Genomic DNA, 17,637 nt, shown 5'->3' with positions numbered 1-17,637 from the left:
TACTAAGAAAATATATGGTACCCTGTATTTTAAAAGCAATGGGGATACCATGCTCACTACTTTTTTAATTTTTAAACGGCTAATGATATTGCTGATTTAAAAAAAATTGTAAAAATTGTTCAACCTCGATGCATTGTGGTTGATTTTTGCTAATGTAACAAGCAATGATGCACACTCGTTTTTCCCAAGTACTTCCGGGAAATTTCTAGGGAACTCAATTTTGGAATTGTAGATTTAGGTTGTGTCCAAATTACGTCGCTTATTCCAAATCAAGTGCACTTCAAATTTCCTAGAAGTCTTTGCGAAAAGCTGGCGTGCATTGATGGTCACTAGATGAAAGGACATAGACCACAATGCACTGCGGTCGAACAATTTCGAACAAAAAAAAAAAAAATGTTTAAATGCAATATTTGAATAAACCATCCACATTTTCACCATCAGAACACAGGGAATTCATAAATAAACGCTGGGAAATATTCGTTTTTATTCGATTTTCACTTTGTGAAATCGATGACGTCATATCCGTTTTTTTAGAAAAACGAAAGAAAAGTAGTGAGCATTGTGTCCGCATTACCTTTAAAATCCAGAGCACTACTTTGTTTTTTTTATTTGGTCAAAATGTGTCCATTATGCCACAAAAACATGTTAAAAACACAATTTTCAACAGAGTGGATTTTTAAACAACGATGCATTTCCATCTGAACCAATGGAGACACAGTGCTGTCTCTTATCAGAAAAAATGGTCCTCCACATTAGTAAACCTTTCAAAGACACGCTCACTCACTGACTTTGACAAAGTCATTTTGTCTCCATGTAAAACACCGACAGGAATGCACTTTCGAGTTGTACTGTGGTATTTATGCTGGGATTCTAGAGCCTTACTTCAGGACCAGATCCTAAAACAGACACGGAGCAGGTTTTTTGGGTGGTGTTGACCTAATCAAAGTCATAGACATAGAATTGAAGACATGGAAGAGGAGGATTAGGCCTTTCCTCCCTGCTGGAACAAACTGCAGGCATCCTGTTGCATTAAGCGGCCGTTACAGGAACTCAACCGACATGGTTTGTTATATAACTTCTTCATTGCAATGTAAAAGTGTTAATTAAAAATAGCCTAATGAAGTGGTCTTTGACAAACGCTTTCTCTACCACCTCAAATTGCTCTGAGTCAGAGCTATATAAGGTGAGATATCCTCGTGGGAAGACAGGGAGCAAAAAACGGGCTAGACGTGTTGCAGCTGATGAAGGGGTTGAGTGTAATTCTCACTTTCCACTCCCACAGCACTCCTGCTCCATCACCCTACACATCACACGATGTTGAAACGCATATAAAAAAAATAAAAAATAAAAAAAAACCGGAAGAAATCCAACCAGAGAGCTCAGAAGTTCCTGTTAATGGATAATCTGTCTCCAAACTGAACAAATTAAACAGAACTGTGCGGGGCTGCTGGCAGACTCTTTCCCAGCATGCTCTGCGACAGTCCTCTGGGGTCTTCACAATAGATGGATTACCTCAGATGTCATCAGACAGACGCGCAGCAGTGACACGGGAGCTACTGCACTGCTGGCCTCAATATGCACACGCTGCACGGCCTCGTTTCCCTCCTTACATTCTTCCTTTAGGTGCTGTGGCTTATTTTAAACTCCAGAAATGTGGGTCTTACCGAGCGACGATGTTTATGGCATTCTGTGACTGGCAGCTTGAGACAATAACAACTGTGAACTGAAGCTTAAAAAGCAAACTGAACTCTTTAACCCAAGTTATCCAATGTAAAAGGCATCATTTACAATCAGATAAATGAAAATGTCTATGAAATGTATGGACAAACTCTATATCTATGTGACACACTAGTTTATTTTGGACTCATTTGAGGACAGTTTTTCCCTGTTTGAGTGGTGTGTTTCAGACCACAAATGGTTACTTTAAAAAATAATTCCTTAAAAGAGTTTGAAAATGTATGCCTATGAGCTTATGAAGATGTTCATTTAGTCAGTAATGTATGTTTAGGTCAACCGAGCGTTAGCATTAGCTTTCCTATGGGAAATCCCATTATACGGTAGCATTAAGCTAGAGGATTTTAGCATTTTTGCGTTAGATTGATTTCCACTTTTGTGAATTGATTATTGATCTATTAAGCTTAGATCAATCCAGATTGATTTATTGATTTTATCAATCGAGCCTTACCCACAATTTAAAAACGGGAAACTAGGAAAAGCAGGTGAAGCAGTTCTGCAGGTGACACTACGCAAAAAAAGAGAAGCACCACTTGGATCCTAAGAAATACGTAATTCAGAGTCAAATTCACTTGAATAAATCTAAATATAATGTAAAAAAATGATAGAAGAGTTTCATGTTAATGTTTAATGTAAACATGGACTGTTTTAATGTAGGTAAATATGTAACAAGCTAGTTTTTATTTTACTTTTTTTATTTTATAGGTTCTTTTAAAAGATGTTTGGTTGCTAATCAGTTGCTTTGTCAGCTTTAACTATCTAGTGGTCACCTGGTGAACTGACCTGGCTCCAGTAACTTTAATTTCAAACCAGCTTTAAGAAGGAAGTGCAAAAATCTCTTCTGAAAAAAAAACTAATGGATCACTTTTTGACAAGAAATTCAGAATACTGCTCTCTTTCAAAAACTCAGATTTTTTAATTTATTGGTACACCAGACATTATTATTTCTACAAATACTGGTAAGACAACAATGCAAAATTATAATAGTAAAAAAAAGTAGTCGTAAGATGAAAAATAGGAATAGAAAGTAGGAGACTTGATTGCAGGAGGATGAGATCTATTGCAGCCCTCCTCCAGAAAAGTCTAAAAGGATGGGCAAAGGTGTAAGAATCACAGGGGGCGGAGCTCTGACAAGCATCTGACTCCACCCCTAAAAGCAGCTGCTGGGAACATGGCCGTACAGACGTGGTTGAGAGTGTCGGTGTTGGACTGTCCCTGTGGATTTTAGTGGTTGTGGCATATCAGAAACATTTCAGCAGGAAATTGTGTCAAACTCAAATAAAGGGCAGATTGTGTCTCCGTTCACTCAGCTGTTCTGTAAACTAAAACTCACATCTTTACATCCACTGGCTGCCAGAAAAATCTCTGTGCCATCTGTGTCCTGTGAGATTTGCTGCCAAAAATCTGCCTTTTAAAGCAGGACTTCACACACGGCTTTATGCGCGTTTACATAACTAAACATGTACAAGAGAACACATTAGAATAATTGACAGCCAGGGAGGACATTATATTGTGTTCACAAGTTCAGTCAAACAAATTAATGCAGAATATTTATTCTTAACTGCCTAACAGGTTTAATATCAGCTTTAAAAATAATGCAAGCTTCACTTTTGGTTTAATTTGATCTAATTGAGTCAATTTTTTGTTTGGAATAGACGTGGGGATGTTGGAAACAGAAATCATCAGTGAATCATCATCATCATCATCACAGAATAAATGTCAGTCAACATTTCTATGGCAACCACTCTTGTAAGTAAGGAGAGAGTTTGTTGGAAGGCCACACCCGTAACACTTGAGAATTGCTCAGAAGAATCTGTCAATCAAACGTTTTGAACGTTCGGCGTGAGACTTTTACTGAGACATATGATTGGTCAGTTTGTAGCTGAATAACTTACACTACAAAAAATAAATTTAAAAAAGGTAGGGTTATCAAGAACATCTTAAAAAGATATCTAAGTTCTGACAAATAGAGTGAGTTGTTTATTTCTCTATGGAAGTCTATGGGATTTTAGCTCCTTGGAGCCAGCAGCTACTTCCTGTTTGGAACCTGAGGGGGAGGAGTCATTCAGTCCAGCTTTCATATGCAATCATTGGTAAAGCTGCATTTGTGTTCCAACTATCCACGGCCTCATCAGTGATGATTGGCTGATTCAGGTGATCAAAGGATTTGATTTTTTGATTGACTCAGCTCACCTGATCCAGGTGATTTTCAGCAGGTGAAATGTGTGGAAAAAACACAAGATGGAAGATGTTTCTATTTAAAGTACAAACAAAAAAAATGTTTACTAATCTGAATCAATAAAAAAGATGCAACCAGCTTCAGTGGCAGACTTGGGGGATGACCTTTTGAACGGCCACGCCCCTCTCTTTGTGTCGACCCACAGATGTGGGGGTCCTGGACCCCTGCGGTTGCTCTCACCGCCGATGTGCAGTGCTGTCCCTCCAGATTGGATCAACCCTGAACAAACTGGGAACATCTACAAGTGGTTGAAAGCAAGTGTGCAGCCTCTCTCCTCCTCCTCCTCCTCCTGCTCAACTGTTGCTATGACAACACAGATTTCGTTGCACCTCCCACAGCCGCTCCATCCCTGCTTCCCCACCAGCCGGCTTCATCTCCCGTCTTCACGTTGTCACAGTCACTAGGGGGAGGGGGGGACATGACGTGGAGGTTTTATGGTGTGTGTTTGTGTGTGTCTGATGTTGAACGATTTTACGATCAGTCAGCTAAAGCGATATCATCACCCTCGGGTCTTTAATTAGACCGAGCAGCAGTGGACGCACACAGCCACAGAGGAAACGTGCCGGCAAGAAATTTAGGAGTCGGGTGGCGTTCTGCATTTATGACCGACCCAAGGCGCTCTGAGGAATGATGTCATACCTACTACCCTTATTATTTAGACTAGATCTTCTGAAAAGCTTCAACATGAAGCAGATTGTCGTGATTGCATCTTGAACATTTGATTCTAGAATGCTAAATTGATATTTCAGGGTAAAATTATATAAAAAATAACTTTTGTGACACTTTTTCCATAAAAAATCTTGGTTTAAAAATGGACCTGATGCTGCGCCTGACAGCGTGGGCTCCTCTAATGTTGAGGGTCACACAAGTCCAGCAGCTCGTACCATTACCAGTGTAATAAAGCACTGAATTCAGGACACATTTTTTATGTTATTTTTAAATTAATGCAGTGTAGTGACAGAGAATGTGTGTGGATGAATGTTTGTTTGATTGTCTGTAAGTATTCTAATGTTTTATGACTTTTATTTATTACTCTATTACTATTTCATTTTTCTTTTATTACTTATTTTATTACTGTGTTTTTGTGTTATACCTATTTATAAATATTTTATCCTATTCTTTTGTTTATTTTACTTTATTCTTAAACTCTTTGGTATACATAATAATCATATTCTTTTAGAAACAGATTTATGAGGCACTAATCAGTGAGCACTTTTAAATTTCGCTGTACATGTGACAATGACTATAATAAATCTATTCTATATTCTATTGTTGCAAATCTTATTATTTTGTCTTAGGGAGAATGTACAAAAATGACTTTAAAACACTAAAGCTGGGGTCACACTCAACGCGATTTCCTTGTCAGGGGTGTCCAATTTCAATGTTAAGTCAATTTACAGACGCAATCAGAGGTCTTGGGACACATTTTGAGAGAGGGCTGAAGTGTGTTGGTCTGGCAGTGGTGTGATTTGGGCATCATAGTGTTATTTGGGCGCTATAGCTCGTCGAGAGTTGAAAAATCTGAACTTTAGCAAAGAAGACGTGTATCAGGAATTCAGCTTTGGCCCGTGAGAACTTGATAATTAGCGGGAGAAGTTTCCCCTGAACTTCATAACATTTTTCTATTTTTCATCGACACAATAATAAAAAGATCATCTACTTTTTACAGCAAGTTTTAACTGGATCACAGAGACAGAATTATTGTTGACAGCGACCTTGAGGTGACCTCAGTTGTCAGTTAGTGCTTTTGAAATAAACCCAGCTCATTGCAATGTCCCATTATTGAATCTGATGCCACTAGGAGCCTCAATAGTGACTTGTTTTCTTTAACGGATTAAAAACATGACCTGCAGCTGCATTTGGGATGCTTTGGAGAGGCCTGTTTGTGCTGGCCGGCAGCTCTTTTAGATATTCACCCAAGATACAAAAATGACAAATCCCTGCAGAAGAAATAAGCTGCTTGACTTGAAAGGTATGAATGCTATTTTTGATACTGTAAAGGGTAAATCCGAATTCTTCCCTTCCCTTCAGTGAAAAAAAAAAGTCCAACGCACTGTCTTGTGGGGTCCAGATGACCCCACTTTTAATGTAAACAAGCTAAGAAGAGCGGAAGAGTTAAAAGAAAAAATCCAGACACACTTGCACTAAAAATACCCTTTCAAATGGAGGGAAAGGGAGAAGGGAAGAATTCTGATTGGGTTAAGAACTGGTAAACAAAATATTCAGTACATTTTAGCTGACAAATGTCTTGTAGAATACGGAAGAGCTGGCATATGGAGCTAATCTAATATTAGTTGAAACCCAAATAAAACAAATTAAAAAAATTAGCGTTTGGCCAAAAAAAAAAAAAAAAAAGTAAAATTAAACATCTTGCTTTTCTAAAATAAACTTAACTATTTTCAGCTTCAAATGCTCTGTTTTTTAGGTTTCAAAACTCAAAATTTCACTTTAGAAACTTTTTTTTTCAGTTACATATCTAATTTTCATTTTCAACTCTGTTTTATCATTTACTTAACACAATAAGATGGCGCTTTGAACGGGCTAGAACAGCGTTTTGGACGTGCGGTTTGTACGAGATAAAACTCTGCTTTTTACATCCGTCTTGGGACAACTTCAGACTATGATATTACAGACTAAACAGCCATTTCTTGACCCTAATTATTCATGTTCTCAGAGTCAGTGAATGCACCAGGATTGAAGTTACCACCCTCATCGATTTTGATTGGACCTTCGTGTTAGCCCCGCCCCAACGCGCCCCAACGGGGCCAAATGTTTTTAAACTGAAATTTACAGATTCGAAAATTTAAAAAAAAAGAGTTAAAAGTGAAAAAAAGATTTGAAACTGAAAAAAAAAAACGTTTTGAAACTGAAATTCTGAGTTTGGAAACCTAAAAAACAGAACATTTGAAGCTGAAAATCCTTAAGTTTATTTTAGAAAGGCAAAAAGTTTTGGAAATTTTACATTTTTTCGCCAAGCACCAACATTTTTTCAATCTGCTTTATTTGAGTTTCAAATAAGATTGGCTTATTCGCTCCATACTGGCAGGGATAACTTTCAGCGGTGAAGATGCCTCATAGATGCAAGGGTTTCCAAGTGAACCGTCATGATGACATCGATGGAAAAGCCCGGGAGAGTGGTGTCATCAGTCAGGACTCTGAAGGCATTGATGAGCGATCAATAAACATGCTAATCTATGACATCATTGATCCACCTGGGGGTGGGATTCATTAGATGAGCTGAAGGGAGAAGAGAGGGACCTTTCCTGATCATTTGTTTTAGGGTTCAAAGCAGCTGGTTCATCATAAACCCTGCACTGCTGCTTTTGCAGCGGTGTGATTAAAACTGCACGCCTGCACCTGCTGAGTGGGGAGCACCGAGCGCTGTAGCACACCTGAGTTTGCTGAACGCCACAGAAAGTGTACTGCACCTTGTTTCACGTGCAAAGTGACCTCATTACCAAATGCTCCTCTTTACGGGCCGGCCTGTTCAGACCGAGGACACAATCATCTGGGGACCGAAGGGCATCTGTCGGCACTCATCAGCTGTTCTGTCCATGGAGTCGAGACATGCGGCACATGCAGAAAACTCTGCAGTGAAGACCCAAATCGGGTTTTGGATGAACGTCTCCCTTGAGGCCCGACTCTGTTCACAGAACACTGAACTGATAGCATGGGACCACACACACCTGGAGCTGCAGTGCTGCTGACTGAGCGCATTCGCAGCCCTGATGTTGTGTAATCAGCACTCGTGCAAGCCTATCAGAGAAATACTCCTCCAGGCTCTACAATAAAATCGCTGTAACCCATTCATTCACACCATCCAACATAGGAAAACTGAATTGACATCTTCTTAAATGAGTTTGGGAAACGTACTTTAGGTGCAATCAATCAACTAACACCAAACCTGAGGAAATGCATGTATGTGCTATTTTCACACATTTATTGAGTTGCTTTGTCAAATGCACCAACATTTGCAGCATTCTTGCTTCACCCTAAGGGGAAGCACAATGAAGACATTTGCTTATTTTCTGCATTTTGCTGCATCACCCCCCAAATGAAAGCTCTCAAAAACCTGTCAGCAACCAGTGTGGGAAGCTCTGAGCCAGGCTGCCATGCCTCCACGCCATAATCGGCTGCAATGCAGTGTGGGATTTCTTGGCTCGCGCTCGGGCCGTTGAGGAGGCAGCACGCAGCTGAATATGCTGTGTGATTTCATAACAGATCAGCCTGATCCCGGCTGCTGTCAGGCCTCATCACTTTTCTCTCCCTGTTACATCATTTCCAAGCTGGAGGTCAGCTGTTTTTTATGGTTTCAGCTGTACCTGAATGTTCCATGACTCAGGACTTTGAAGCCTCTAATCAGGCTACATCTGAGAGTCTGACTCACACCTAATGCAGAAGCAGCTTTCCCTTTTGTGTTAACATAAAATATTACAAGACAAAGTCATAGTACTATTAAACTGCTCGCCTGAGTCATCCCTTCCCCTTTCATTTCTGCAGGTCAAACTGTGGCCTCTTGTTTTCTCCTCCCTCTAAACAGCGGCGTGATCCTAGCAAAGCTCTGATGGCTGCGATATCTAGCCAAGGGTTAAACCCATTTCAACAATGCTGAGTGTTGTCTTTCAATCACGTTCTCCACTGTTGCATGGCAACAGAGTCTTCCTGACCAGCACTTTCAGCGTTTCCTTTTGGGTCTCATGGAAGAAGCCTGGGACGATGCTAACCCAGAAATGATGATTACCGCAGACGGTAGTGAGATCCGCCAGCCCTCCTCCTGACAGAATACTCCTCAAGTTTTGTTGCCAGGCAACGAACCAAGATCAAGCCATTAAAACACAGTTCTGGGTAAAAATATTTCTAGAACAACAACAAAATAAGGGGAAAAAAACAGAAAAGGAGACAGCTAAGCTACCTGGTAAAAAGTTACCATGGTGAACAGAACAACAAGCAGGATCCCACTTCACAAAAAATGTCCCCCTGAACCAAAGCAAACAAATATTTTATTTAGCAAAACATGATTATATAACATATGAAAGCTTCTCTCCAGCACAACACAAGATTTATGTCCCAATCATTGTTTGTCCATCCCATACGTGAACGTTTACTGGAGGACAATTGGGAACAGTAAAAATACAAAGTTACAACCAAAACAAAACATTAAGGTAACATTTATGATGCACCTCTGTGTAGTACTTTAAGTGAAAAGATATAGCAGGTTATTGAGAAATACAAGATGACCTGTTTGTGACATAAATTCATATTAACATTTACTTTGTTACTATAATCTCCAGAACAATATTTGAAAAAAAACAAACTGTTATTAAAAGGATCCTAAAGAATTTCAACTTGCCTAATGTTTTATGTTTTAGGCCCAAGATCTTCAAATGAGGCCCAGTTGCGTCTAAAACAAAAAATATGTATTCAAACTTTTTTGTTTAGTTCTGTCAAAGCAGTAAATATTTATTGATACATAGCAATGTGAACCCAGTTTCAAATAGGTATGAATTACAACTAAAGGTTCAATACGAACCGATACAAACCAAAACAGGTATGTCATAACATGTACAATACATTTTCACAGGTATCAATCACAATTAAATGAACCCCTCACCAATATGTAACTGGACCGTCTATGGATGGCAAATTGCTCAAGACATTCATGGGATTGAGAAAGCCGTAATTGATATCTTTAGAATAGATGGGTGGAAATGAACACAGAAAAACACAAAGGAATAAAAAAGCTGGATCTAACCATGAAACCAGGTGTGGCTTTATTTGTAAATCTAATTAATAGACACATCTATTACTGTTCCACGATGTATAAAGAATATCCCTTGTGCTATCTTATGGGGTCCAGATGACCCAAGCCTTACATTGTCGTGCTATATATCCAATGACAAATGTGGATGAAGGTAGACAGGATTTAATATTTGCCTCAGATCACATTGAAAATCATACATCATTGGAAAAAAAAGTTCAGTGTGCTGTCTTGTGGGGTCCAGATGACCCCACTTCCAATGTCAACATACCTAAGATAGCACAAGGGATCTCCACAAATGAAACTGAGGGAGCTTTGTTACAGAAACTGAAGCCTTGACTCAGTCAAGGATGATTGCTTCGACAAACTAGGGACATCACCCTATCAAGACAGAAGCTTTCTTTATTTCAATAAGACCTGCTTCACTAAATGGCAATGTTCTAAATAATAAAATAATGTATAGAACTACCCCCCCTCCCCCAGTTATTTACCACACACAGCAATCACAGCCAATCTCCATGTCATAAATATGCCTTTCTTGGATACCTTTAACTTCTTGCTGAGTGGAACATTGATCTGAAGAACAGTTCCAACTTGTTTCAGACATTTTTTTCTTTCAATGTTGCTCTAATAGCACTGCCTGCTGACTAATTCTGTTGTTTTTTGCAGCTGTGTGGCTTCTCTGTAAGGCCACGTGTCAACTATGGTTGTCGGAGAGGGGTACAGCCAAAGATCCACCTTGGACTTTTGGGTAGGTCTATCGGACAAAAATCTTACTTCAAGACACCATTGAAGTAACAAGAATAGGGAAAACACTACTGGACATCTGTCTCACTTAAGATTAACTCCACAGGTCCCAGGATTGTTACAGGCAACCAGCATAACCAAATATCTGTGTCTATTCAATTGGCATTATTACCAGAAGACATTCCCATCATTAGATAATCATGCAAAGGAGACACTTTCTTCAAATCATCAGCAAGCCAGCTGATCTGGTCTAGCATTACGCCCTTTGTGAGGAAAGACAACAGAGTGGGTGAACATGCTATTAAACGAGTAGATAAAATGACCACACCTCCTCTCAAAAGATTCAAAGAACCTGCTCCTTTGTATTTGACAGTAGAACGGGTTCTACAAAAACACAACTGCTCCCGTTATCAGCCATGACAACAAACTCAAGTCAAATGTTGGCAGCAATGAACACAAAATCTGCTTTAGAATAGTCGTAAAGTTAGTAGCAATCACAGCCAAAGATAACATGAGTTCAAGGAAACTAGACAAGTTTGTTCATGGAAGCTCAATTAAGATTGATCAAAACAGAGACAGGATGCCATGTTGAGACTTTCACATAACTATTAACTGCTATTCAATTTGATCACACAATATAACTTTTTATGATTATTTTTACATGTAGCATGGGGACATGGTCTGTTTGTGGTATTACAGTGTAACATGGTGCAAAACATCATTAAACCACATAAAACGTCAAGGTATTTGGGAACTCAAGGCCATCAAACACATGGGAATAAAAGACTTCCTTTATATGAAGATGGAATCAGTTCTCTAACAGATAGCATTCCATTGAAGTCTTTCGCACCCACAAGGTCTTCTTCTTTATGTGAGACATTCTATAGGTGGATAGTAAACAGACTTGGTATCAACAAAACCTAATGAACTTTAAAAAACATGGCATCCTTAAGACTTTTATTATTTTCATTTTCTGCCATTAAGCATCTCACAAATCAAGATTCTGCCCTCTGGTCTCACGTATAGATCTGTAGCAATAGGTCTGGTATGCTTTCTTCTCATGTTATCCTTGGCTTGGTTGGAATTAAACAAACTTCCACTTACGGTTTGTGGTGGTGGAGGGTGTGGGCATGGTGGTTATTGGCAGCATTGGCTTTATGCAGGCGCTCAAGCCTCTCCTTCTCTTTCTCCACAAAGTTGGTGTTGGTTCCAGTGCTGGTGGAAGGTACTCGGGTCAGTCGGCTGTGGGCCCGTGGCTGATCTCTGGGTGGAATTGGAGGAGGTGGTGGTGGCGGGGCAGGAGCCGAGGCGGAGGAGACTGGGGGTGGGATTTGGGTTGGGACAGAGATGGATGTTGGATTGCTTGAAGGCGTCACAGAGACGGGAACAGAAGTGGATGCGGTGCTGTTGTAGGAGTGATGGGTGGAGGGGTGGTGATGCTGCTGCTGAATGTGGTGGCTGTGGTGCAGGGGGATAGAAGTGGGAGGCTGAGGTGAGGTGTGGGGGTGGCTGTTATAATGGTGGTGGTTCTTGGCGGCTATGGATGTTGATGCAGTCTGAGCTGGAGGAGGTGGTGGAGGTGGTGGAGGGATGGGAGGTTCAGGGGGAGGAGCAGGTGGAGGCGGAGCAACAGGCTGTCTGTCCAAACGCAGGTCCTTATTCTCTTGGCTGAGACGGTCCAGTTGGACCTCCAGCTCCTCGATTCTGCGCCTTTGGGTTTCGAGAAGTTTCTGCTGGCTCTCAATGATGTTGTTGAGTTCTAGAAGATACTCCACAGCCCGGTTAGGGCTTTCAGGACTGCCTTGGCCTGGGCCTTGATTGGCATCCATTTTTAAGTAGCACAAAGGCTAACGTCCAGTGAGCTTTAGACTGATCTGGATTTTCAGGCCAAGATGAACTAATCCTGTGTGATAAACTGAAGAGCCAAAATGCTGTCGGCCATCACAGTTGGTAAGATCAGGGTAGGTCACTGGTGCAGAACCAATAGCTGACTCAAAAAACAATGCTGGGCGCAGTAGTCTAAACACTGGCATGAACTAAAAACACTAGAGAGACAGAATGAAGCTGCTTCAGGTCTAGACTATCACCTACAACCTAACGTCTAAAAACTACAACTAAAAATCTGAAGTCCTACACCGCAAAACAGGAAACACCCGTCACCCTCCCCCCCACTAGAGGTAAGTGGGGGGGAGAAAACTTTTTTATTAAGTTCTGATTTGTCAATCAAGATGGGTCTTGCCCGTGCATGCTCCAATCAGGAGGTTTCACTAAACTCATGACCATTCCTTTTGATGGTCAGCAGGCGTTCAAACCCATACCGACTAAAAGCAGAACAGAGTCCCAGGTTGAGTGCTCCTCCCCCTGCAACCAGACAATGTGTTTTCCCTCCTGTTAGTCACTGAATCAGCTTTATCTTCTCTCTGGTCTCCATTTAAGGCATCGGTTTCCTGGAGCCAGATGTGGACAGCAGAGCTGGAGGAGGACTTGTTTGTCGTCAGTGTCAGAGATGCCGCATGGTGTTGATGATGTTTGCACAACATGCACAGTTCCCAATGGAAGGGACTGTTCAAAAATCACAGATATGCTGACCAATCCCAAGCATCTGTGTAGAGCATCGTACTTTAATCCAAAAACGTCTGGTTTTAGATGTCCATCTCAAACCGTCAAACAACAGAAGAGTTAGCTCAAGCCAGGCTCTTCCACCAAAAACACGGCAAAAAGTGGACAACGCCTGTCAATAATCATCTCACAAAAATGAAAAAGGGAAAGTGTCATCTCTTGTGGTCTAGGTGTTCACGGGTAAAATTAGCCTGTCAATCCCTTAGCTAGGTGGTGGAAGTGATATCCAAAGGATGGAATTTCGTGTCTGATGCAGGTCCTCTTCATGGATACCATGAGCCATCTGGGATTTGCTGCCAAGTTAGCTCACTTTGATGTCACTTCCTGGATTTTTCACATGTAAAAGAAGAAGAAAAATGGTAAGAAACAAATGAAATATATGCTGACATAACCTCACTCTTTTGTTCATTAAACAAACATGTTCTCCCTCTTTCATCTGCCTTTGTTCTCCTGATCACCATCTCTCCTTTTCTCTTACTGATCCTTCTTCTCTTTATCTCTTTACCACCTGCTGCTTTTACTCTTTCCATATTTATTGCTTTTTTTCTGTAGTCACAGAGAAAAAAAGAGATTGGTCTATCATGATTAACACATCTTTATTTTCTTTTTTTTACACCTGAAAGTGATTTGAAATATTATCGGGTTTTGTAAATAGATTTATGTAGAACAAGCATGAAATATCCTGGTCCCACTTCTCATTCTCAGGTTGTTAAACCTACTGAATCCTTTTGCTGTTGGATCCTCTCTTTCCACATATGAAGGTTACATGTAGCACAGAAACATTTGACTGATGTGAATTTGAAAGTGTTGTCAAGCCCGGGTGTCCAGAGTGCCCGGTCCATGTTTCTATAAAGTGGTACTTGTCTATGTTGTGCACACAAAGCGGATGACATGCCAGTGATGCTAGACGAGCTGTCCCTGGTTGCTGTAGCAACAGATGAGATGAGAAAGAGCTGGTTCATGTGCAAGTTGCAGAGTGGGGAACAATTGAGCTTTTAGCTAGTTGGTAGCTTTTGGATGGCTCACTGATTTATAACTAGGAAGCGGTTGCTTTAGTCTTTGACTAGGATACTGCATTGTAGTGCTGGGAAATATGACGAATCATATCGAGTGGACGACAGATCGTGCCATTTCTCTTCTATCATTTCTAATGTTTTTATTTGTTTGTTTTTATTGCTAAACTTTTGTGCAAAAATATATTTCCCCTACTTAGAAACTTGAAATTGGCGGGCACTTAAAAAGAAAAAGGTTTTCATTTGTGACGAATCAATTACATTTACTTCAAAAACAAAAGTAAGGACATTTTTGTCAATTTTTTTCAGAGGATAACTGAAAATATACTTTATTGTGGTATATCGTGATATAAAATAATTTATATCGTGATACTCAATTTTTTCCATATTGCCCAGCATTACTCTATTGTAACAAAAAGTGGTTGAAAAAACACTTTAAAGTTTACTCAAAAGGATATTTTGTGCTCTATGAAGCATGTTGTTGGAGCTAAGCAAGTTTTTCTCAGAATACCTTAGATCAAGGGTGTCAAACTCAAACCCACAGGGGGGCCATAATCAAAAACAGATCTTAGGTCGCTGGTCGGACAGAGTAAACATTCATTGAACACTCAAAAATGAAACTTTAAAAAATGTAACGTAATGTAATATTATTCCAGAAAAAATCAACTTAAACCTTAAATAACTTTCCATATTTTAACTCTCCACAGAATAAATATTTTTTCAAAATTATACAAGTTAGAAATAAGCACAAGATAACATCAAGCCATTAATAAGAATAAAATAAAAAGATCTGGAGGGCCGGATAGAATTACCCGTAGGGCCGCATCCGGCCCCCGGGCCTTGACTTTGATACATTTCCCTTAGAACCTAAAATATGACCAAAGCAGGAAATGTATGTTCAGGAAATAGCAGAGCTCTACTGTAAGGTAATTAAGATCAATAAATCTTCAAAATATAACCCAAATAATGATCCTCCCTCCACCGAATTCACAGTATAAATGTGTCATGAAGGAGCATCCCATACATTTTAATTTATGACCAATCAGACCTTTATCCATTGCAGCAGAAACCAATCTACTGCCTTAAACCCTTTATTTATTCGACATTCTAAGAGTATAATTTGATCTTCATACCATAATTTTTTCTTCAAATCGTAGGTGTGGAAATGAACTTACTAAACTTAGGAACATTATACTTAACTACATTATTATATGAGGATATTATAATATTCCACCGCCCTCATTGGACGTCGGTCTGTTTTTAACTCAAGTGTAGAAGTTTTATCACCATCTCTAGTTATTTCTTTGGCTTAATTCAGACTAATTATTGACTTTAATGCATAAATACAGAAAAATGACAATACCGCTTATTAGAAAAGTCATGTAGGGAAGCTGCCTTTAGACTTTCCTTGCCACAGAAGACGTGGGGGAGGGGTACATTAACTGCAATGTGATATTTTTACTACATAATGTCGCTATGACCTACACACAGGGACTGGCAACATTTTAAGCACATTAGCTGACATTGCTTGAAAGGGTTTCAAAGTAATCAAGTTGTCGTTGTGTTAAAGTCACACAAACTTGTGAATAATAGCCACACACACCCCTACACACACACAGATACATGCAGGCAAGCCTTCTAGTCTCTATTGCAGAGCAGCCAAACCGTTTCAGCTTTTATATTTCTTTCCATTAAGCTCATTCAATAATTCATGACTCACTAACTGACCACCATCCCTCTCTGGCTCTCTCTCCCGATCCCGCTGTTCCCGTCAGGCTCGCTCTATCCCTCCTGCTCTGAGCTTGTGAGGCTCTCTGCAGATCCTTCATGCCAGAACTGCCTGTTCCAAACACATTGAGCGGAAAACCAAAGGACAAAAAGGCAACAAGTATGGTGTTTGAACACGACTGTTAAGTTGTCAGTCTGTGGTTTATCACACAGTCTAATGCAGCTGCTGTGCACCCTGAAGAGTTCTGGCATGGCATTAATGTTTCATGTCTTAAGTAAGATGCAAAAAGCCACTGTTGAGAACAGATATGTGAAGCAATAACCGTAATATTGTAAACGTAATATTGGTTTTGTTTTTTTCCTATAAGAAATATGTTATCCAGTAGACAATATTGTTGTATTGCACCAGTGGACAAATCCGTGGGAGAGGCCAAGTCACCAGCAACAACCTAAATACACACTCATTTGAAATGGGTGTTTTTAAAATATTCTTTAGAACAAATGTAATATAATTTAATCTTAAAACAGCATTTGAGTGTTTCTTTAAATTATGGTAAATCAGGAAGAGATGGGAAAAAAATTAAGTACAAAAAAGCTTTCAGTTGTGGCTTAGAAACTGCAAAGGGTGAACCAAAGTCTCACTTCTCCACTCCATTCTGATGCATCCACTTACAGACATATAGATCCATGAACGTCTTTGTTTTCTTCGTCTGAGCTGGAATCTAGATCTAAACTGTTCGGTTGGATAGCTCCGTTAGCGCCCGTCATTTCTGTTGCACCTGTTAGCTTGGGATTGTAAGGGGCTGTAAGCTAGCCGGGGAGATTGTAAACACAGGGATCATGGGAAATAAAAGTAGGCTTATTTCTGCCCCAAAACTCAGAGGCGAGTTACTAATGCCGCTCCACAGAAACTAAAAATATGGAGAGAAAATAGACTCACCCAGATTTGTGTGTGTAATGCTTGATGAGAAACTCATACAATATACTTTGTGCATAAGAACAAAAACTATAAAACTAAAAAAAAAATACAAAACACAATTTAAAAATGCACAAATTAAACAGCTTGAAACTAGCTTACAAACAAATCACACACATGTTTTTTTATTTCATAGTTTTTGTACTTATACACAAAATATATTGTATGAGATACTTGGGCTGGATTGGTAAAATCGATTATCGTAATTGATTTAAATCGATCTAAGCTTAATGAACCAATAATCGATCCATAAAAACAGAAATCGATTTAGCACATAAAAAGCTAAAGTCTGCTAGCTTGATGCTAACGTTTAATCGATTTCCCTTAGGACAGCTAATGCTAACGCTCCGTCAACCAAAACATACATTGCTTTATATACTCACAGGCATGAATTTTCCAAACTTTTTTTAAAAGAAACATTTGTTTAAGAGTAACCATTTATCAAAAGCACTGTTTTTTTAGTCATTCTTTTTTCTTCTTCGAGAATAAAGTGTAATACTACATATACGATCGCCCCCTAGTGGCCAAATTGAAACACCTCCCAGGAGAAACACAACAGTGTTTACAATGTTAATGATCTGTACATGTTTGTTAGAGCTTCTCATTTTGCAAAACCATATTACACTTTATGCTAGTAACAATCTCATTATTATTACACTAATAAATTTTACAATATGCAAACTGTATCAGATTTATATGAAAATCTGCAAAACATACTTACGTTATTAATGTATTTCTAAACAAATGTGTCTAAATGTGTAAACATATATACTCAAAATTGAAATGAATTGAATTCTATTGAGTGAACTGAAAGAATCACAAA

At 39.4% G+C, this 17,637-nt stretch overlaps 1 protein-coding gene across 1 annotated transcript in view; it reads right to left on the bottom strand.

The window, feature by feature from the left end:
• The window catches only part of LOC112158869 (IQ motif and SEC7 domain-containing protein 2), a gene marked incomplete at its 3' end in the record, with an annotated part of 166,813 nt that overhangs the window by 143,023 nt on the left and 6,153 nt on the right, over nucleotides 1-17,637 (bottom strand). Inside the window, 1 exon segment of the mRNA XM_036212883.1 lies at nucleotides 11,583-13,421. Coding sequence (XP_036068776.1) covers nucleotides 11,583-12,307 — 725 coding nt within the window.

This window comes from Oryzias melastigma, linkage group LG7 (assembly GCF_002922805.2).
Source record: "Oryzias melastigma strain HK-1 linkage group LG7, ASM292280v2, whole genome shotgun sequence".
NCBI lineage: Eukaryota > Metazoa > Chordata > Actinopteri > Beloniformes > Adrianichthyidae > Oryzias > Oryzias melastigma.
Note: the sequence above shows the minus strand (reverse complement) of the source record. Positions and strands in the feature narration are given on the sequence as shown.